The sequence below is a fragment of the Leucopleurus acutus genome (assembly GCF_964270905.1).
Source record: "Leucopleurus acutus genome assembly, chromosome: 2".
Lineage (NCBI taxonomy): Eukaryota > Metazoa > Chordata > Mammalia > Artiodactyla > Delphinidae > Leucopleurus > Leucopleurus acutus.
The window spans coordinates 150,805,365-150,828,315 of record NC_139143.1 but is presented as its reverse complement, the minus strand read 5'-3'; the positions used below and the strand labels follow the sequence as shown (position 1 = coordinate 150,828,315).

At 37.4% G+C, this 22,951-nt stretch overlaps 1 protein-coding gene across 1 annotated transcript in view; it reads right to left on the bottom strand.

Annotated features, from left to right (window-relative positions):
- EPS15 (epidermal growth factor receptor pathway substrate 15) overlaps positions 1 to 22,951 on the bottom strand; it is a 160,191-nt gene that overhangs the window by 67,965 nt on the left and 69,275 nt on the right. Inside the window, exon 12 of the mRNA XM_082834099.1 lies at positions 20,114 to 20,199. Within this exon, the coding sequence (XP_082690225.1) occupies positions 20,114 to 20,199 (86 nt within the window). The remainder of the gene's footprint in view (positions 1 to 20,113; positions 20,200 to 22,951) is intronic.

Sequence of the window (22,951 nt, the reverse complement as noted above, 5' to 3'; positions counted from 1 at the left end):
TAGAATGAAACAACAGAGAAAATAGAAAAAGATTGTCAAAACACAGGCCATTTGCTCTATTAAATACCACATTTGCTCAAAAGCTATTTTAGGATCACCCATAAATACCAATTGATCAAATATATAAGACAATGTACACTAAGTAAAAAAAGAATCACATTAGCATTTATCTCTTTCTACCCTTCAGGTCAAACATGTTAGGATCCACTTTTAGTTTGAAACACCATTATCTAAAGTCTTACATGCTTCCATCAGAGCTGGATTCCTAAAGTGAATCTTAAGCAACCTTAGATTCAGAATTACAAAACAGAGCTATTTTTTTTTGACATAACAAATTTAAATGCCCGTTTTTACTGAAATCTACACACCCCACCCCCACTCCTTTCACTTTCTTTTTCTACAAAATGAGAGGAAAAAGCCATAGATTTCTGCAGCAATACATTTTGGGGGTGGGGGAAAGGTAAAAGAAGGCAATAAGAAGGGAGGATGCCATTCAATAAGTCCTCCAGATTAGTACTGCAGAGTTTCTTCTTAGAGCTTCATGGCTATATTTCAGTTTCATCCCAGACATAACCCAAACAGAGGATCAGCCTCCATTAAGCTGAGGCATAAAGTAAAGTGAGAAAATTACACCAAAGGAGATACTTAAGGGAACACTACATGCTACATTTATATTTCTCACCTTTTTTGAGGTGAGATTTTAAATGTAGACAAAAATCAACTGTTTTGGATATGCAGGTGCAATGCTCTTAAGATTTATATGGGAGGAAAAAAAGCACAATAATAAAGCTATTTGTATACTGTTACTTTTAAATACTTGAGATGGCCAAGGAGCTCACTAACCGTTTGTCAGATGGGTCAAAATGTGGGTCAAGATGTCAGTGGAGATTTTAAACATTCTCTTACCATGTGAATCATTGTTGCAGCCCGTTACTCCCATAATACCTCAATCTACTTATTAAGCAAAGTTCATTCCCCACTTCCAATCCTTATAAAATTAGATAAAACTGAAAACTAGAAAAACACAGGAAGAAACATCTAAATATACTCCACAAATTCTGCAAGTGAAATCTTAGAAATTTTTTCTTTCCTCCTTAAGTGAGAAGAGTGTTTTCAGTCCTGCCGCAGCATGTCAAAGATTAGTCACATGAAACACTAGCCTCCTCCCTTCATCCCAAATCCTCAGGCATTCCACACTAGGTCAGTATCAGCTCAGCTCCTCCTTTCTGACAGTAGATAATGACAAAAACAGAAGACGCAACATGGTATCATAGACCAAAACTGCACACACTAATGTGCATGTTTGTATTCAATCCTTTCTTGCTCCCCTGTTAACTGCTGTCACTGTGCCTGGTCAGAAGATAAAGTGTGCATGCAGGAAAACAGGGCTGCAAGAAGGCAGTGAGCTGACTTAACACAGCCAAGACACAAGAATGGGAGAGCAAAAGAAGGAAGCTCACTTAGTGAAAAAAGAAAACAGATTACAAAGGACTCTCAGCTCTAACCAGCAAACAGTCTATGTTTGGCTAAAATGGAGGAAGCTTAGAAAGTACAAACTTCTCTTCATAATTTTGGGTGTGGCAGGGGTGCGGAGTGGTGGTGATGTCAAACATCCTGAAGACCATTCTCAACTAAATAAAATATGGGAATCTTTAGGGATTAATTTCTCTTAGTCTGAGATCAACTGAACTTAACTTTCAATCCACTTTTATCTAGTAAAATTCTGGTCTCATAAGTCCCTTTTTTTACCAAAACCAAGTAGTATAACATAAGTACTGAACAGAAAACTTTAAAAATAATAAAATGACCAGTTATATTACTTTCGATAAAAAACATTATTAATGAAAATCTGTCCTATAAACCAGACTGAAAATCAAATAATTTTCTCATTAATTTAGATTATAATTTCAGGGATACGAAATTGTTATACTGTGGTATTCCACAGACACTTAACCTCTATAGCTATCCTTCTCATTTCAGGCAAGTAAACATATCTAAACACACATTTAGGTACACTAACCATGGTTGACCATGTTCTTTACATTCTCCTCTCTTTCAAACAACAAGTATATTTTTCTAAAGGTGATGGATACATTAGTCAATACAAGAATATCCAAGCATTCTGTTTAACATTAGTAATTTAAAATTTTAATTCTTTTCAAGATTCTGTGCCACAATAAAAAGACATCTAGATTAAGTTTCCTGAGGAGCCCACCAGTATATGTGGATAAGACAGACATATACTTCAAAACAGGTGTGTGAGCATTTTGCCGCTTATCTTGGAAATCAGGAAAAGCTATTGCCTTCACCTTAGTAACTTCTAAAAAAGGGAAATGATCCTATACACCCTCCATTTTAGACTATCTCTCTGGCCCTATTCACTCCCAAGATGATAGCACATCCTGAGGAATCCACAAATACCAAAGCTATAAAGAAAGGCCAGAGAAGGAGCTCCCTGGTGTTCCAAAAGTTGACTGCTATGATTCCATGGAACCTAGAATCTGAACCAGGAAGAAATGCAAAGCCCAAGCTAAGCTTTCAGAAGCCTAAAGTTGATAACTGCATAAACTTACTATGAAGTAGGCAAAAGCCACTCGCAAGACTGGAGACCAGAATTCTAATCTAGCTCTACCATGAAATGGTTTTTCTGACTCTGATTATTATTTTTCACTCTGCAGATGCTGATATCTCTACGATCTTAAGATTTGTAAGGTGAAATGTACAAGATATCAAGTAATTAAGAAAAAAGCAGGCTTTGAGCCTATGTTATGGTTTTGTTTTACTCATAATATTAACACTACTTAGAATTTTAAATAATATTGATGGAGTAATTTTTAAATTTGTTAAAAGGAATTATGGGGTACAAAACAGTTTATAAAACATTGATCTTGTCTTAATAATCAAAATAATTGCTGTCTACTTTTAGAAACTTATTATATGATTTTCAAAGCATAAGACTTGGAGTAAAATATAGTCCGGAATTCAAATACTGGTTTCATCACAGGTCATCTTTGTTAAATCACTGTAGCAACAGCTATTTGTTCTGGTTGACCCTCCCTTCTCCTAGTACTCAGCAATCTTTCTTTTAGGAGACTGCTCCTCTCTCCCTATTATCTTTCTACCCATATAGTTCAAGTAGAAAATGCCATCTTTTTACAGACTCAAACTCTCTGAGTAGTAACTGGCCAGGGATTAGCTCCTGACCAAAGCTTAACCAGTCACAGCTTCCCACCTCATAATCACAGGAATTACCTCAAGATTGGGCCCATGATCAAAGCCAAGGTGGTTAAAATCTTTATCTAGGATGCCTTAATTTGGAATTAATGGAAAACCACTATTACCACTACCATATCTACTACTACTACTACTAACAATAACAATTATTGAAACTAGAACTTAGTAACTATTTACTATATGATAGGTGTTATGTGATAAGTACTTTACATGGATTATTTCATTCATTCTTAAGAAAAATCATTCCTGTGAAATGATGAAGATGGGCAAATGTAGGTCAAGATGTTGTTGGCATTTGCTGTCTCTGTCTAAAGAATAATAAAATTTTCATACAAAGAAGCAGAGGTGAAAGGCAGGAGACAAAGAAATTTGGAAGGGCTTAAGCCCTGGCTATCACCCTCTGTGATAGTTAATTTTATGTACTAATTTGGCTAGGCCATGGTACCATGGTACCCAAATATTTGGTCAAACACCAGTCTGGATGTTGCTATAGAGGTATTTTTTTAGATAAAATTAACATTTAAATCAGCAGACTTTGAGTAAAGTAGATACCCTCCGTATGTGGTGGGTCTTACCCAATAGTTTAAGACCTTAAGAGAAAAAAACTGAGGCTTCCCCAAGGAAGAGGCCATTCTATTTCCAAACTGTCTTCAGACTTGAGCTACAACATGAACTTTTACCTGAGTCTCCAGCTTATCATCCTGTTCTAGAGATTTTAGACTTGCCAGCTCCACAACTGTGTGAGCTAATTCCTTAAAGTAAATTGAAGGTAATATCTACTTTACATATCATACACAAAGATTGTTGTGAGGAGTAAAAACGAGAATACACAACGGTACCCAATATATCCTTATGCAACTTTAAAACCTACATATTGATTTAACAAACAAATACTGAATTCTACTACATACCTGTCACTGTGCTGTACTTTAGTGATACAAAAAAACAATGAGACAGACACTTTCCATTAAGTGTACGTGAGGGGTTGGGCAGGAGAACATAAAAAGATAACTGCAATGCAGGGTACTGGGTGCTACAACAGGTAAGTACAAGGTGCTGTGGGAACACAGAAGATGGGTACCTGGCTCTGGAGAGGGTCTGAAAAGGCTTCCTTGGTATCAGTGAAGGCAGGATTATGGAATTGCAAAAATAAGCTGTGCAGACAGTAAGTGGTATATTTATCATATGGTATTTCAAAAGAAATTATTCCAGCCTGGGAATGCTTTGTGACACAAAACCTTGAAGACTCAGTTAAGATGAGACTTCAGTTAAGCCTTGAAGCAAAGAATCAATGTTGGGTAGAAAAATGGCATTTCAAATGCAAGGGAGAGCTTATGCAAGAAAGCAAAAAGGATGTCAGTACAATGGCAGACTAAGAGGTAAACCAAGAAGAAAACTTCCCAAATTTGATGAAATACACACATCTACAACCCAAGAAGCTCAATGAACGCCAAGCAGGAAAATCCAAAGAAACTCACACTGAGACAATTATAATCAAATTGTTGAAAGACAAAGACAGAATTTTGAAAGCAATAAGAAAGGAAAGACTTTTCATGTACATGGGATCAAAAATAAGGTTATCATTGGATTTCTCAGCAGAAACCTTGAAGGCCGGAAGGCAGTGGGATGACATATTTAAAATGCTGAAATAAAAAAGAAACTGTCAACTGAAAATACTCTATCTGGAAAAATTGTCCTTCAAAAATGAGGGAAAAATTAAGATATTCCCAGATAAACAAAAGCTGAGGATTTCATTACCATTAGACTTGTGCTATAACAAATGCTAAAGGGAGTCCTTCAGATTGAAATGAAAGGAGGCTACTAGACAGTAACTTGAAGCCATACGAAGGTATAAAGGTCTCCAGTAAAGGTAGATACATGGACAAAACCAAAAACTAGTACTATTGTAATTTTGGTTTACAGCTCCCCTTTATATTTTCTGTAAGATTTAAAAGACAAATGCATAAAAAATAATTATAAAGCTATGTTAGTGGATATATGATGTATAAAGATGTAATTTATGACATCAACAACATAAAGTGGAAGGGACAGAATTTACAGAAGTAGGATTTTGCATATCATCGAAGTTGAGTTGATATCAAGTCCAATTAAATCATTTAGTTTCGGATGATAAAATTCTGGAGATGAACAGTGGTGACAGCTGTGTAACAACGTAAATACACCTATGCCACTGATCTGTGTGCTTAAAAATGGCTAAAATGGTCAACTTTATGCTATGTATATTTTACCACAGTGAAAAAATTTATAAAAAAGAAAGCACAGAGGTGAGAAAATTCTAGACAGCAGACTAATTTATCTAAGATGGAGGGTTCACGTGTGGTAAATAAAGCTGGAATGGTAGATCAGGGTAAGATTATAAAAGAACTTCAGTACTGAGTAAAGACACACAGACTTTTAATTCACTGGCAATGGGAGTCCCTAAAGATTTCTGAGCTGTGCTTTTTTGAACTCTGAATGGCATTATTTAACAACATAGCTCTTCTTTCTCTGCTGGCTCTGCTCTGTGGGGGAAGAGAGGAAGCAGAGGCTCTTATTACTGAGAAAGCTGATGACAATTGCTAGAAAGGCAATAGAACACTCTGACTCTGCTTATCTTGGGAACTGTCAGAAGTCTTAAGTTAGATTAGAGTAACAACTACAGACAGCTGATAAGAAAATTCTGGCATGTAATTCAAACCAGTCTGAAAGTTAGATGATCTTTCACTCTAAGAATTCATATTTAGTTGATAAAAACTTAAGTTAAAGTTTGAGAGTAAAGACATTGATTTGTACCTTAAGTTTTTAACTTCTCTTTGCCTTAAATATATAATCATTATATAACTATATATTATTTCATTCTTTCAACAAACAGCTATTGAGTATCTTTTACATGCCAAAAAAGATTAAACCAGGGCCCCTACTTACAGTTTGCTGGGAAAACAAACATAGCCATTAATTATAAAACTGTTAAGATAACTGTTATAGGGACTTCCCTGGTGGCGCAGTGGTTAAGAATACGCCTGCCAATGCAGGGTACACGGGTTCGAGCCCTGGTCCAGGAAGATCCCACATGCCGCAGAGCAACTAAGCCTGTGTACCACAACTACTGAAGCCCGCGCGCCTAGAGCCTGAGCACCGCAACGAAGAGCGGCCCCCGCTTGCCACAACTAGAGAAAGGCTGTGCGCAGCAATGAAGACTCAACGCAGCCAAAAATTAATTAACTAATTAATTAAAATAGTGTAACAAATTCAATAAAGACTTTAAAGAAAAAAAGATAATTGCTATAAAAGTTTAAGTGCATTCAGTCCTATGGGAAAAACTAAACTTCTTAGTTCTAGGAGGCTGGCTTTCTTAATGAGCTTTAGTTTTGAAAAATAAAGTCCGAATGTATTCATGGGCATAAACTGTTGAAAGCCTAACTGGAATCAGGGGAAAACACAAACTTTGGGGTATGGCTCACATGACCACTGCCCTGTCAGTGGCAGAATCCAAAATTAGATGTTTCACTTTTTAAAAGGAGAAATGAAAGTTTATTTTGCAAATCCCAAATAATTAATTTATTCTACTTATCTAGCAGAACAAAATGAGATGAAAAAACTCAAAGAAAAGAAATGTAAGACTAGAACTTGGTTTTCATAATTTAAAAAAAAGGGATAATAAAGTTGATGGGAATGACTAATTTATATTATATCTAGAAATACTTCAGCACAATTCCTACCACACAATAAGTGCTTAGTAAATGTCAGTCATCATCATCATCATCATCATCATCATCATCATCATCATCATCATCATACAATTTACTAGTATAAAAGCAGAACATTTACTGGCTTTTTGGAAAGTTGTAATCAAGCATCCAGAGTGATGGCAGTTAGGACTTAAGTATGTTGGTAGAGACTGACTCCTAAATCCTTCAGGAGCTGAAATTTCTTGGTAGATATTTTTGTTTCCCAAAGACAAACTGAAACACATTCTAAAAAGTATTGCTCTCTTAAAAGAGGTAAGTGCCCCTTAATAAGCTACCAGTGCCACAAAATAATACAAGCAAATAAAACGTAATTTTTATAGAAAACAACTGATTCAGACCAGAGCGGTCCAAGAGAAATATGACACACATGTAATCTTAAATGATCAAATAGCTATATATTAAAAAGAAACAAGTGAAATTTATTTTAATATGTTTTACTTAATCCAAGATATCCAAAATATTTACATTCTTCTTTTGAAATCCAGTATATTTTACACTAATAGCACATCTTAATTTGGATTAGCCATATTTCAAGTGCTCAATAGCCACATGTGGCTAGCGGCTGCTGTATTAGCACAGATTCAGACTTGAGCAAGGAGGGTTTCAAATAAGGGAAGTCTCCCCAAGCAGAGGTTTTAAATGATGAGCCATGTACTTTATGTAAAAACGAATTAAGGTGCCTCCTTATTACCAAACAAACGCATACTACAATGTAGAGCTTCGATTACTCAATCAGCAACACCATTGCTGAGGTAGTCACAATTGAGACCTTATAGCATCAGTACCACAGGGCCAGAAACAGATCACGTTGGATTTTATAAGCAAAAGAATTCCAGATTCGACAGTATAAGCAATGCTCTCTCCAGAGCTAATGTTTTCTCACAGTATTTGAACTAAACTAAACCAAAAACATAATTAAAAAAAAAATTCAAACCATATGCTAACATTGCCTGAAATATTTTTTAAAAAATCAGTTCTTATATACGATTGAGGTAGAGATCTATATATTTAGGAACACAGATTCTGGCTGCCGAGCTACACAGTTCCAGTCTCCAACTAGGGAAGAGAGTGCTCATTCAGCTATTCCAACCAATGTCTGCTGAGCACCTTTCAGTGAATGCTGTGCTCTAAATGCTGAGCTAGGTTTTGGGGATGATGATGATGATTACTAACATGCATTGAGAATTTACCATGTTCCAGGAACTGTACTAAGCATTTTACATGGGATTATTCGTATTTCTATTTTACAGATGAAGAAACTGAGGCACAGATAGTTAAGTAACTTGTCTAAGTCACGTACGGAATCAAACCAGGCAATCTGGTTACAACGCCCATGCTCTGAAATAATACTACACTATACTGCCTAATTAGAAATTTTACGAGACAGTTGGTACTATCACACAGAACTCAGAGACTACTGGGGAAAGAAATATAATTCAGTATTGTAAGTGTTTGGAGAGAAGGATATTGAGTGTTCTCTGAGCTGAAGTGGATATCAAGGAAAACTTCTTAGAAAACTTGTCCATTCCTCATCTGAAAAATCAGAATAAAACTGCTTACCCTTCACCTGTGTTGCAAGAATTGAATAAGAGAATTTATATAAAGCAGGAATAGCACAATGCCAAATAACTATTATTGTAATCATCTATCCTGTTTACTGGCCCAAGACCAGGATAACAAACTGGCCTGACAGGATGTAGCTTTTACTTCCTGATGTTCTTGCTAAAAGGACAGAAGACAGGAAGGAAGGAGAAGCTGGTAGAAGACAAATAAATATTAACTCCTGCCTCAGCATAATCCACCACCACCACACTATCTAAGAGACTGAAGCAATTTCTTGGTATGTTTTGCCTTTTCACTGCCACTAACTTCTCTATTTGAGCCACTTTACTTTCAGAACAGGGTTCTTAAAAATTGGTCCATGGATAGTTTTTAAGGGTCTAGGAACTCCTGAAATAAATGCAAAACGGTGTACATGGATAAACATTTTTTTTTCTGGAGGCAGAGTCTAATAGCCTTTATCAGATTCTCAAAGGAAATCCCTGACACAAGAACAGGTTGGCAAAATACGAAAAATCAGTCCATTAACCTTCAGCATTAAAAATCCTCTTGCCTACAAAATCTTCTTCTATGGTCTTCAAAATAAGCTATTATTCAGAAGATCATTTGCTTTATTTCAACATTTAGTGATGGTTTCTAGTCTGCCATAAACTTTGCAGGAATTAAGTCTGGAAAATATTCTAATATTTATAACAAACTTTGACTTATTTATTCAACCAACTAACCTGTACTGAAATTCTGTGGTGTCAGGCACTGTGTGCATTAATTTCTAGACATATCCAAATGAATAAGACACAGACCCTGTCCTGAAGGAGTTCAAATCAAAACCAAAAAAAAGACACATTAAAAAAAAAGATCAGGACTTCCCTGGTGGCACAGTGGTTAAGAATCCACCTGTCAATGCAGAGGACACGGTTCGATCCCTGGTCTGGGAAGATCCCACATGCTGTGGAGCAACTAAGCCCATGCACCACATCCACTGACCCTGTGCTCTAGGGCTCGCTTCCCGCAACTACTGAGCCGGCGTGCTGCAACTACTGAAGCCCTCGTGCCGAAAGCCCTCGTGCCGAAAGCCCATGCTCTGCAGCAAGAGAAGCCACTGTAATGAGGAGCCCCCACCCTGCAATGAAGAGTAGCCCCCACTCGCCACAACTAGAGAAAGCCCATGGGCAGTAACCAAGACCTAATGCAGCCAAAAAATTAAAAAAAAAAAAGATCACACTAAAATGTGGTGAGTACTATTATAAAGGAATAAAGACTGTAAGTAGAAAGGAAAGAGGAACTAGCAATCAAGGTTTCAGGGAAGGTTTGACAAAGGAGATGATATTTAAGCTGGGCCTTAAAGCAGGAATAAAACTTTACAAGGTAAAAGGTGTGCTCAGGCAAAGGGGAAGAGTAGGATCAGAGGCACAGAAGAATAAAAACTGGTGGCACGTTGAGCTGAGAGGTAATAAGCCCACCCACCATATGGCTAGAGAGGAGGAATGAAACTGAAATGGTCGATCAGAGCACTATGCTGAACACTGAGAGAGAGTACAAGAGCAAACACATGGTATCTGTTCTAGGAGCTTTGCAGCAAGGGTCCCCAACCCCCAGGCCACGGACTGGTACTGGTCTGTAGCCTGTTAGGAAACAGGCCGCACAGCAGGAGGTGAGCGGCAGGCAAGCCAGTGAACCTTCATCTGTATTTCCAGCTGCTCCCCATCGCTTGCATTACCGCCTGAGCTCCGCCTCCTGTCAGATCAGCGGCTGCGTTAGGATCTCATAGGAGCGCAAACCCTACTGTGAACTGCGCATGTGAGGGATCTAGGTTGCACGCTCCTTATGAGAATCTAATGCCTGATGATCTGAGGCGGAGCTGAGGTGGTGATGCTAGCACTGGGGAGCGGCTGCAAATACAGATTATCATTAGCAGAGGGTCTGACTGCACAGTGACCATAATAAATCGTTTGCAGACTCATATCAAAACCCTATCAGTGGGGCTTCCCTGGTGGCGCAGTGGTTGAGAGTCCGCCTGCTGATGCAGGGGACGCGGGTTCATGCCCCGGTCCGGGAAGGTCCCATATGCCGCGGAGCAGCTGGGCCCGTGAGCCATGGCCGCTAAGCCCGTGCGTCCAGAGCCTGCCTGTGCTCCGCAATGGAAGAGGCCACAACAGTGAGAAGCCCGCACACCACAAAAAACAAAAAAACAAAAAAACAAACCGTATCAGTGAGGGGGAACTGACAATTAAGCTGCATGTGGTGGCAGGTTTTATAGTGGTAAGTGAGTTGATGTACTTCAATTGTACAGCTGCATGTGGTAGCAGGCTTTAAGTCAGAATCTGACACTGATTTTAGTCCGCACGTGGCCCACCCATTATTTTATTTACCACTTCCTTCCATCTGCACCTTTATCCCGCACTGCACACTTGTCTCGGTCACAGTTGTGGTAAGCCCACAAGCTAACCCTAGCCAAAATGAGTAAAAAACAAATGTCACTAGAGAGCTTCTTTGAAAAGGGGGAAGGCCCAATGATGAAACAGCAGAAAACTCTAAGACTACCAACAAAAAGAAAACTGTATTTAAAAGAAAACACCAAGAATCCTACTTAAATTACGGGTTCACTGCAACAGGTGATTGACATTCTCCAAGCCCACTTTGTATAATATGTGGCAACCGGTTATCCAACGCAGCCATGAAACCTTCAAAACTGCTTTGCCACATGGAGAACAAGCACCCTGTATTAAAAAACAAGCCTTTGGAGTTTTTCAAAAGGAAAAAATGTGAACACAAAAAACAGAAGCAATTATTGAAGGCCACCACTTCATCAAATGTGTCTGCACTGACAGCATCGTTCTTAGTGGCTAACTGCATTGCTAAAGCTAAGAAGCCCTTTACTATTGGTGAAGAGTTGATCCTGCCTGCTGCTAAGGACATTTGTCATGAACTTTTCGGAGAGGCTGCAGTTCAAAAGGTGGCACGTGTTCCTCTTTCAGCTAGCACCCTAACTAGACAAACTGATGAAATACCAGAGGATATTAAGGCACAATCGTTAGAGAGGATTAATGAGTCACCGTGGTACACAATCCAGATTGACGAGTCTACCGATGTTGACAACAAGGCAACAATGCTTGTTTTTGTGTGATATATTTTTCAGGAGGATGCACATGAGGATACGTTATGTACACTTTTGTTGCCAACCAACACCACAGCTGCAGAACTATTCAAGTCTTTGAATGATTACTTATCAGGAAAACTGAATGGGTCATTTTGTGTCAGTATATGCATGGGCAGAGCAGCTGCCATGACTGGACGGCCTTCTGGTTTCACTACTCGGGTCAAAGAGGTCGTTTCTGAAGGTGAGTCTACGCACTCTGTCATCCATAGAGAAACACTGGGTAGCAGAAAAATGTCACCTGAGCTTAACAGTGTTTTGCAGGATATCATTAAAATTATCAACCAAAGTAAAGTACATGCCCTTAACTCACGTTTGTTCGCACAGCTCTGCAAGATGGACGCAGAGCACACACGTCTTCTCTTATACACAGAAGTGAGATGGCTTTCTAAAGGTAGATCACTGGCCAGAGCTTTTGAGTTAAGAGAGCTGCTCCAGAGATTTCTTTTAGAAAAACAGTCACCACTGGAAGCACATTTCAGTGCCACAGAATGGGTCACAAAACTTGCTTACGTGTGACATACTCAACCTGCTCAACAAACTCAATCTGTCACTTCAGGGGAGAACAACAACTGTGTTCAAGTTGGCAGAAAAAGAGGCTACATTCAAAGCCAAACTTGAATTATGGGGGCGACAAGTGAACACTGGGATTTTTGACATGTTTCAAACATTGGCAGAGATTTTGAAAGAGACTGAGCCAGGGCCTTCTTTCTCCCAGCTGGTGCGTGATCACCTATCTCAGCTTTCAAAAGAGTTTGAGCATTACTTCCCAACCACAAAAGACCCCCAAACTGGGAAGGAATGGATCTGCAACCCATTTGTGAATAAACCAGGTGAATCGACTTTGTCCGTGCTAGAAGAGGATCAACTGGTTGAGATCACAAATGACGGTGGCCTTAAAAGTATGTTTGAGACAACTTCAAATCTCCATATGTTCTGGATGAAAGCTAAGGCGGAATATCCTGAGATTGCCACAAAAAGCACTGAAAAGGCTGCTTCCATTTCCAACACCCTATCTTTGTGAAGCAGGGTTTTCTGCAGTGACAGCAGCCAAAACAAGATTACGGAGTAGACTGGACATAAGCAACACACGTCGGGTGTCACTGTCTCCCGTCACCCCCAGATGGGACCATCTAGTTGCAGGAAAACAAGCTCAGGGATCCCACTGATTCTGCATTATGTTGAGTTGTATAATTATTTCCTTACATATTATAATGTAATAATAATAGAAATAAAGTACACAATAAATGTAATGCACTTGAATCATTCCAAAACCATCCCCCCCTAACCCCCCACCCTGGGTCCGTGGAAAAACTGTCTTCCATAAAACCGGTCCCTGGTGCCAAAAAGGCTGGGGACTGCTGCTTTACATTATCAAAGTGGGAGATGATCCTACTTTATTGTGGGAAGTAGCTAAGACAGAAGAATGGTCAGGATGCCAAGAGAGCACCGCAAAGGAAGAGATTTTACGCCATACTCAGGAAAGTGAACTGAGGTAAGGGCTAAAACTAGACAGAAAAAGCAGAAAGGACAGGACAGATTTCAACAACACTGAACAAATTATTTTCTTTATATATCTATTATGTAAGCTATATATATATATTGTATCTATTACATAAGCTAAGCAGTAGGGATTAACAGTGAGCAAGCAAATAGTCCCTATGATTAAGAAGTACATAGTCTAGTGAGATATCCAAATAAAACAGAAAATTATGCTATGACAAGTGTAAATTTTAAAAACTATGTAAGATAGGCTCTTAAATAAGATTTGATAGGTATGAGGGTTGGGAAGGGGAAGGCTTCCAGAGGAAATAACATCTAAGGTGAGATCTGAAGGATGAGGAGGAGTTGATCAGGCAAAGGAGATGAAGAGGTAGGAATGATTTCAAGAAACATCTCAAAAACAGAAGAATAAAAATGAGAAGAAAAATCTCAGGTTTCTAGCTTGAGTGACAATAAATGGTGATGTCACTGAGAAAGGGAAATAAAAGAGACAAGGATAGTGGTCAGGGGAAAATTAGGAAGTCAGGTCCTACTGAACATTCAGATGAAAACACTAGTTGGGCAATGAAAAATATAGGTGTTCAGCTCAGGTGAGAGATCCAGGTATTTGATAAGATTATTTTAAAACCACTGCTTTCCCTTAAGTTAAAAATATTATACTAATTTAATCTGATCTATATAATTAAATCCCTATATAACAAATGTTAAAGGAATCATATAAAAAATTTAAAGAGACAAATGACAGAAAGTCATCCTGCCTCAAGCTCCCAATGTCCTATATTTTCAACTAGAAACAATTTGGTGAACTAGGGAAGAAAACATCTCATTTTCTGACTGATAACAAAGAACATTCTTTACCCAACCAACTCTTGAGGTTATATATAGTTTTTTATATCTCCACTGATTTTCAACGCTCAGAACAAATTATTATTCTAAGAAACATTCCTGGGGCTTCCCTGGTGGCGGAGTGGTTAAGAATCCGCCTGCCAATGCAGGGGACACGGGTTCAAGCCCTGGTCCGGGAAGAGCCCACATGCCACGGAGCAACTAAGCCTGTGCTCCACAACTACTGAGCCTGTGCTCTAGAGCCCGTGAGCCACAACTACTAAGCCCGCATGTCACAACTACTGAAGCCTGTGAGCTTAGAGCCCGCACACCACAACGAAGAGTAGCCCCTGCTTGCCACAGCTAGAGAAAGCCCGCGTGCAGCAACGAAGACCCAACGCAGCCAAAAGTAAATAAGTAAATAAAATAAAATAAACATTCCTTTCTTCATTATGCTTTTCCGTGTTTTCCAAATTTTTATGAGTATGTATTATAACCATAACTGAGGGGGAAAAAGCAAATCTTGTAAAGCACCATATTCATTACATTCTCATTACAGTACCATATTATGTGCATCGTTTATTTGCAGGTTTGATCCCTGGACTAAAATTAAATATCTTCATCTGAAAACCAAATAAATAAGAAGGAGCTAATCTTCTGTCAGATGACAATTTAGTAAAAGCCACAAATAAAATCTGTTTAAATTCTTTTTTCCTATTTTGTAGTTACACACGTCACTGCCTGATATATTAATAAAAGATTTAAAGGCTAAAGAGTAATACCATTGCACAGAAAAAATCGTCATTCACAGTAACAAAAGCCAAGGTTTATAATGTAATGTGTTAAAGACTTGGTGGTAGTGACTTAATACAACCATTTACAAAACTGAATTTTAACAACCATAATTTTAGCATGGGTAGATGAGCCTTATTATGACATTACTGAAGTTGACAGATGATGGAAGTTTGCCTACACTGTAGATTTGACCTAAAATAAAAGCCTAGGGAAAATATTTTCACAAGTGTCAAGTATAAACGTATTATACATTTATAAAATGTGACTACAATTTAAAACTTAATAAGGTTTTGAAGCACTATGATTTTCTTAATAAGACAGTCACAAAATGTTAGATTTTTTTTTTTATGTGTTTAGCTGTAATTCACTATATAAGACTGCCACTAGTACAACTTAACAATATGGTAACTAGAAGTTAGTGAAAGCTCAGTTTATCAAAATGTAACTAATACAGTAAGTCCCTTACATACGAACAAGTTCCATTCCGAGAGCACATACATTAAAGTCCAATTTGTTCATAAGACCAACAAAGTTAGCCTAGGTACCCAACTAACACAATCGGTTATATAGTACTGTACTATAACAAGTTTATAATACTTTTCACACAAATAATACATAAAAAACAAAAAAAAACACGAAAAATAAAACATTTTTAATCTTACAGTACAGTACCTTGAAAAGTACAGTAGTACAACAGCTGGAATACAGGGGCTGCTGGCAGTACCAGCTACATCACTGCTGCTTTTACACTTGCTTCCAGACATCCTGGGCTTGAAGTAAAGATACTATACTACTGTACTCTATAAGTACTGTAAAGTACACAAAAGCACAACCACTTGTAGAGGATGCACACACGTGTCAATGTACGCCAGACACGTGAACTAACTTATGCGACTGGACATGTGAAGACATGTTCACATCTTTGAAAGTTCGCAACTTGAAGGTTCATATGTAGGGGACTTACTGTATTACAAGTGTTTGTATCAGCAAGAACATTTTATGTACGATGCTCTACTTCCTATTAAAACTCATTACAAGAACATTTCATAAGTAAAATAACTACTGTTGAAATCAAGCAAGCCCTAGAATACTGGGGTATGTGTCTATTTTCATAGGCTTGAGAGGCACAGATGACAAGTATTTTCAAATCTAGATACTATTTTTTTAATTAATTAATTTATTTATTTATTTTTGGCTGTGTTGGGTCTTTGTTTCTGTGCGAGGGCTTTTCTCTAGTTGCGGTGAGCGGGGGCCACTCTTCATCGCGGTGTGCGGGCCTCTCACTATTGCGGCCTCTCTTGTTGCGGAGCACAGGCTCCAGATGCGCAGGCTCAGTAGTTGTGGCTCACGGGCCTAGTTGCTCCGGGGCATGTGGGATCCTCCCAGACCAGGGCTCGAACCCATGTCCCCTGCATTGGCAGGCAGATTCTCAACCACTGCGCCACCAGGGAAGCCCCAAATCTAGCTACTATTAAATGCACATTTCTCATAAGGCAAGCAAAAATGCTAATGGACCGTTTATAGACCATATGAAATGAAGTCTATACACCATTATAGACTGAGTAATCAAATATTTACTTTTTTTTCAAACCAAAGTAAAAATGTTCTAAATCTTAATGAAAAGCTGTCTTATATAATAGAAAAAAATGTAGAACTAGAACTATATAACCAGGTTTGGGTGCCAGCCAGCACTTTTGCTGACCTGATGTATGACTTTGATTTTTTCCCCCACAAGTAAAAAAGAAATTGGATTATGTAATCTCCAAGGGTTTGTTTTCATTTGTTTGTTTTTTGATTCCAATACTAAAAGCTTTATGTAATAGGCAAAGGCCAATTTTTGAGCTGGAAATAGACTTTGGTAGAATTCAGTAGAAGGCAGATAAGTCAAAACTAAACAATCCCGTTTAAAAAGGTGCCCAGACTAAGGTTACAGAATGTCAAGACATACTGTTCAAATTGGCAGATGATACTAAGGGCGATCACTGAAATTACTGTGGATTTGAAGCTATACTGCTTTCTATAGACATTTACTCTCAGAATTCATTCCTCCTTCTGGCAGAATTTTCATGTGGGGATACCCCCTCCTCCATGTGGTCTCGGTGGCAAACTAGCCGCCCCCACCCCCACCCCAACCCAGCAACCCAGGACAGAGCTCATGACATATCAGCAAACAATACAACCTTGGCCACTGACTGTTTCAGTAGGTAGGACCCTAAACCAGTCCAATCAGATTGAATTTTAGGATTTGTTCAGGAACCGCCACAAGAGAGTAACTCCACTAGATCTGAAATAATAGGTACATGAGACTCAGATGTGCAATAACCCCTTTGACAACATAAAAGGAAGCCTATCTGAGAATAGAACCATGCAGTGGAAGTGGAAACAAGAAATGGAGAGAGCAAGAGAACTGATTATATCATTTGATCCCCAGTACGAAGCTATGCTTTAAGCCATCCCTACCTCTAGGAGGTCTTAGTTTCACAAGTAAATAAATTCACTCTCACTTAGTCTGGGTTGAGTTCTTTCTTGCAACTGAAAAAAATCATAATTAAGTTTCTCTACAATAATCTCAATGTAGTCTCATGGATTAGGAAAGATCTTTCCCAAGTTCTTGCCATATAACCCAGCTAAATCATTTAATCCCCTTATGTCTCAATATCATCAACAAAATAAAGTATCAGCCATTATCTGCTTTAAAGTGTTGTGAAGGTTAAAAAAAAATGTTTGTGTAAGTAAAATGATATTTAAATCCAATGCCCTGTAGATGGAAAAATGGTCTCACTTTTTAAAAAGTAATTTTAGGAGGTCATTTTTACAATGAGTATTACTATAAAAAGTTTCTAGGGAACAAGGGAATTAGGAAATACCAATAGGACCTGCTGTATTTAGATTCAAATCTAATTGTATTCAAGCCTGTTTCTACACAGTACGTGAGTATAAAAAAGAAACTCCAAATCAAGCAGTCCTGAGATTAGGTATTAGTTCTATTGCTTACAGGTTTGTATGACTTTGGGTAAAATAACCTCTCAAAGCATCTTAACTCCGTACCTATAAAACAGAACAGTAATATCTATCTCAAGTTACAAGGTTTTTGTGAGGATCAAATGAGATAACAAGTTATGAAAGCTCTTGGCATGGTGTCTGCATTTAACATACCTTCCATAAAATGTATTAAATAATAATTTTTTCCTATTGTTATTCAAGTGTCTGAAGTTGGAGGAAACCTGTATTTCAGGGGAAAGGGAGGGGCAAATTAGGAGTTTGGGACTAACATATACACACTACTCTATATAAAATAGATAACCAACAAGCACCTACTATATACCACAGGGAACTACACTCAATATTTTGTAATAACGTATAAGGGAAAAGAATCTGAAAAAGAATAGGTATATATATGTATAACTGCACCACTATGCTGTACACCTGAAACTAACACAACATTGTAAATCAACTATACTTCAACAAAAATAAATTTTTAAAAAACTTCAAAAGAAAAACTGTACTCCATTCATTCCAAGATATATTGATACCTATTTCACTGTCCAAAATCAAATAGTACCTTATAGTTGTTGGAATGCCATTGTTTATTTGGCAGTGGTTTTTTCTTTTTTCAGTGCTACATAATAGTGCATCCTGCAGTTAAAGGTTGCCTTAGATTTATTTATTACTTTTTTTAAACACATTATTGGAGAATAATTGCTTTACAATGGTGTGTTAGTTTGTGCTTTATAACAAAGTGAATCAGCCATACATATACATATATTCCCGTATCTCCTCCCTCTTGTGTCTCCCTCCTACCCTCCCTATCCCACACCTCTAGGTGGTCACAATGCACCGAGCTGATCTCCCTGTGGCTGCTTCCCACTAGCTATCTATTTTACATTTAGTAGTGTATATATGTCCATGTCCATGCCACTCTCTCACTTCGTCCCAGCTTATCCTTCCCCCTCCCCGTGTCCTCAAGTACATTCTCTATGTCTGCATCTTTATTCTTGTACTGCTGGTAAGTTCTTCAGAACCCTTTTTTTTTTTTTTAGATTCCATATATGTGTTAGCATACAGTATTTGTTTTTCTCTTTCTGACTTACTTCACTTTGTATGACAGACTCTAGGTCCATCCACCTCCCTACAAATAACTCAATTTTGTTCCGCTTTATGGCTGAGTAATATTCCATTGTATACATGTGCCACATCTTCTTTATCGATTCATCTGTCGATGGACATTTAGGTTGTTTCCATGTCCTGGCTATTGTAAACTGTGCTGCAGTAAACATTGTGGTACATGTCTCTTTTAGAATTATGGTTTTCTCAGGGTATATGCCCAGTAGCGGGATTGTTGGGTCATATGGTAGTTCTACTTTTAGTTTTTTAAGGAACCTCCGTACTGTTCTCCATAGTGGTTGTATCAATTTACATTCCTACCAATAGTGCAGGAGGGTTCCCTGTTCTCCACACCCTTTCCAGCATTTACTGTTTCTAGATTTTTTGATAATGGCCATTCTGATTAGTGTGAGGTGATACCTCATTGTAGTTTTTATGTGCATTTCTCTAATAATTAGTGATGCTGAGCATCTTTTCATGTGCCTCTTGGCCATCTGTATGTCTTCTTCAGTGAAATGCCTATTTAGGTCTTCTGCCCATTTTTTAATTGTACTGTTTGTTTCTTTGATATTGAGCTCCATGAGCTGTTTGTATATATCAGAAATTAATCCTTTGCTGCTTTGTTTGCAAATATTTTCTCCCATTCTGAGGGTTGTCTTTTCATCTTGTTTATGGTTTCCTTTGCTGTGCAAAAGCTTTTAAGTTTCATTAGGTCCCATTTGTTTATTTTTGTTTTTATTTTCATTACTCTAAGAGGTGGGTCAAAAAAGATCTTGCTGTGGTTTATGTCAGAGAGTTTTTCCTATGTTTTCCTCTATGAGTTTTATAGTGTCTGGTCTTACATTTAGGTCTTTAATCCATTTGGAGTTTATTTTTGTGTATGGTGTTACGTAGTGTTCTAATTTCATTCTTTTACATGTAGCTGTCCAGTTTTCCCAGCACCATTTACTGAAGAGGCTGTCTTTTCTCCATTGTATGTTCTTGCTTCCTGTGTCGTAAATTAGGTGACTATATATGCATGGGTTTATCTCTGGGCTTTCTATTTGCCTTAGATTTAATAAGGTACACCGATTCCCATTTTAAGAACCATAGTACTTAACCAAATAAAGTAGTACTTACCCAAGATATACATTAGAAACAGAGTGTGTGGATGTATTTATATAATCAGGTATAATTTTACTTTACATACCTCTGTAGGTCAACTATTTCATTGTTAAGGGTATCTAGCTCCTTAATAGCAGAGAAATCTGCGACAGGACTTGATCCTATGATGTTCTAAAAACAAAGAGTTCACAATTATAACATTATTACTATAAAATTCCACGCGGCAAAGCATTAAAAATGTTTAAAAGCACTATATGGATACATAATTTATGGTATTACTAACACTTATAATTCACTTAAGAAAACCCTATCTAGTGCAATTTTACACACACACACACACACACACACAGGCAGTTATATACTAAGACATTTTCCCTTAAACTCTCTAAAAGCTGTTGTTCTGTAATATATACCACCACTTGAGATCCCAATGTCTTCGTCGTGTGATCTTAGCCTGTCTAGAATGTTGCAGTAAAGCAGATATCAGATTTATAAACTAATTCCTCCACTGAAGCATAAATTTCTTGGGGAGGTGAACTGTGATTTATTTGTATTTGTATTAAGTAAATCGTGGTTGATTTTATTTAATTCAACAAGTATTTACTTTTATTAAATACTTCCAGTGTGTATTTAAAGTAAAACCAACCGCTCAGCATGTTCCATAGTAAATATTAATATCACCATACATGAAACTGTCTTATATGACATCCTTTACATATTGTTTTCTTTCAATAATGGAGGTATCAAAATTAGTCTCTGAATGGTATTTGTATTTAGAAAACCTAGCTGGGTTTATTCTGGGCTCTGCTGTTTTACTAGCTGCATGATCTTCACTGCAAAACAGGGAAATAATCTCTGCCCTGCCCTCTTTAAAAATTAAATAAATATTGCATATGAAGTCCCTCTACAAACTTTATGATATTTTATAAATGTAAGCTATTATTATACTTAACTTCCTCAACAGAATATGCTCTTGAAAGTTGGAAAGGCTCCCCATGACTTGCTTCCACCCTGGCTCAGTCCCCTTTGTGAACCATTTTTGATGCCTTATATAGCTGGCTGAAGTCAAGGCAAAAAGATAACTGCTCCTTCAAACACCTGACCTACACCCAATGCTACAACCAAACTGACAAATAACAGGATGATCATCATTAGGAAATGTTAAAACTGAGGCCTAAACATGTAAAACTAAGATATATTGAGGACCTTATTAGCAGAACATAAAACTTAGTATTATACTTATGTTGCTGTGAACTTAAGGTATGTCACCAACTTGCACAACAGAAGAAGAAACCTAAAAGTTCACAGTAACCTATCTGCTCACATTTATATAATGGTTTACAAATTTACTAAGTACTAATCTGAAAACTGGTCTGTAGGTAGGGCAGATATTATTATTATTAACCCCATTTTAGAGCTAAAGAAACATATTAAATGACTTGCTTAAAGTTGAACCCAGCTAGCTAATAGGCGATATTGATCAGGAGACTTCTAATCAAATTCAAGTGCTATTTCACATTATGCCCCTTGGCACCTGCATATTAAGATCATTTAGGTAAATGAAACCATTACCCTAAAAGCCAACTTGATAAACAGGTACATCAATAAAATGTGGCAAATAATTCCTTCTATATTTCTTTATGCTATACTGCATAACCGTCCTCATATGTTTTGTTTTGTTTTGTTTTGACTATCAATACCAAAACTCATCCGTTAGGATTCAATTAACGCTATTCTCAATTTTATATTAATTACAGATTTGTACCAAATATGCCTCTTACTATGTTTTACTATTATGTGTTTCACTGACACATAGACCCTTATCATTCTAAAAAGTCAGAAATTTTAAAGTGGGTTTCTGAATGTGACAAGTATTTACTAGGATTTTAACTCTGCCCAAACTTGACTTATGAGCTAATTAAGCCTGGCCAGACAATTTGAAAGGCCAACAAAATGAAAAATTAGCACTTAGTCTCACTTTTATCACCAAGAGTAACTTATATCCCATAAGTGCTACTGAGAAATTTGCTATCAGAGGTGCAAGCAAACCAAGAAACTCAGGACTCCCGTACCTGTTCTGTCACTCTAACTCAAAAAAAGTGACTCACATTTGACAGTCTTTCCCTATTAAAAATATCATCAAATAAGAAGAGTGAGACAAATAAGTTTAACTTCAAACAAGTTATATGGTAATACCATAGATGACTCCAGAATGAAGATTAGTGTACTTAGTTGGTATTGATAAGTGTACTTGTGTCACTCTCAATTGCTGACACAAAAATTAAACTCCTGTTCTAGAGCAATAAAATAACATGCAATCAGGAAGCAAAGAAAAAGTTCGGCTAACAGTATATAAAGTATAAGAAGGGCATGTGAAGAAAAATGTACCATGTCCCCTTCTTGCAAAATATTTTCTCTCACCCTGTTTTGTGTATTACACAAAAATTCCACTTTGGTGATTTTAAGTGGATCAGAGAGCTTAGGGAAGGCAAGTTAAAATGCACACAAGGACCAAGTGACAGACATGTGACAAAAGCATGCTGTTTAGGTATTTTCTCTGCATTAACTTTGAGGCATAAACAACCTCTAATTTCAAAATGTTATCTTGTAAACCAAAAACCGTAATGCTAAAAAAGGCATAAAGTAAAGCTCTAACCTTGAGAGAGTAGAGTTAAGAAACTGACAGTACAAGAAAGGCGAAAAGCAGAGTGCTGCAGAATGGAAAAAATAGTCCAAACTAGAAAAAACACAGAAAGGAAAGCAACATTCAAAAAAGGATTAGTCAAAGCTGCAAAAAAAATGCAGTTCTAAAAAAATTAGATTATAAAGAGAAAAGAGATTATTTGAAAGACAAAACAAATGCAAATTTTAATTTTTAAGGTTAAAATTTTTGGTTTATAGATAAGACAACAGTGATAAAATC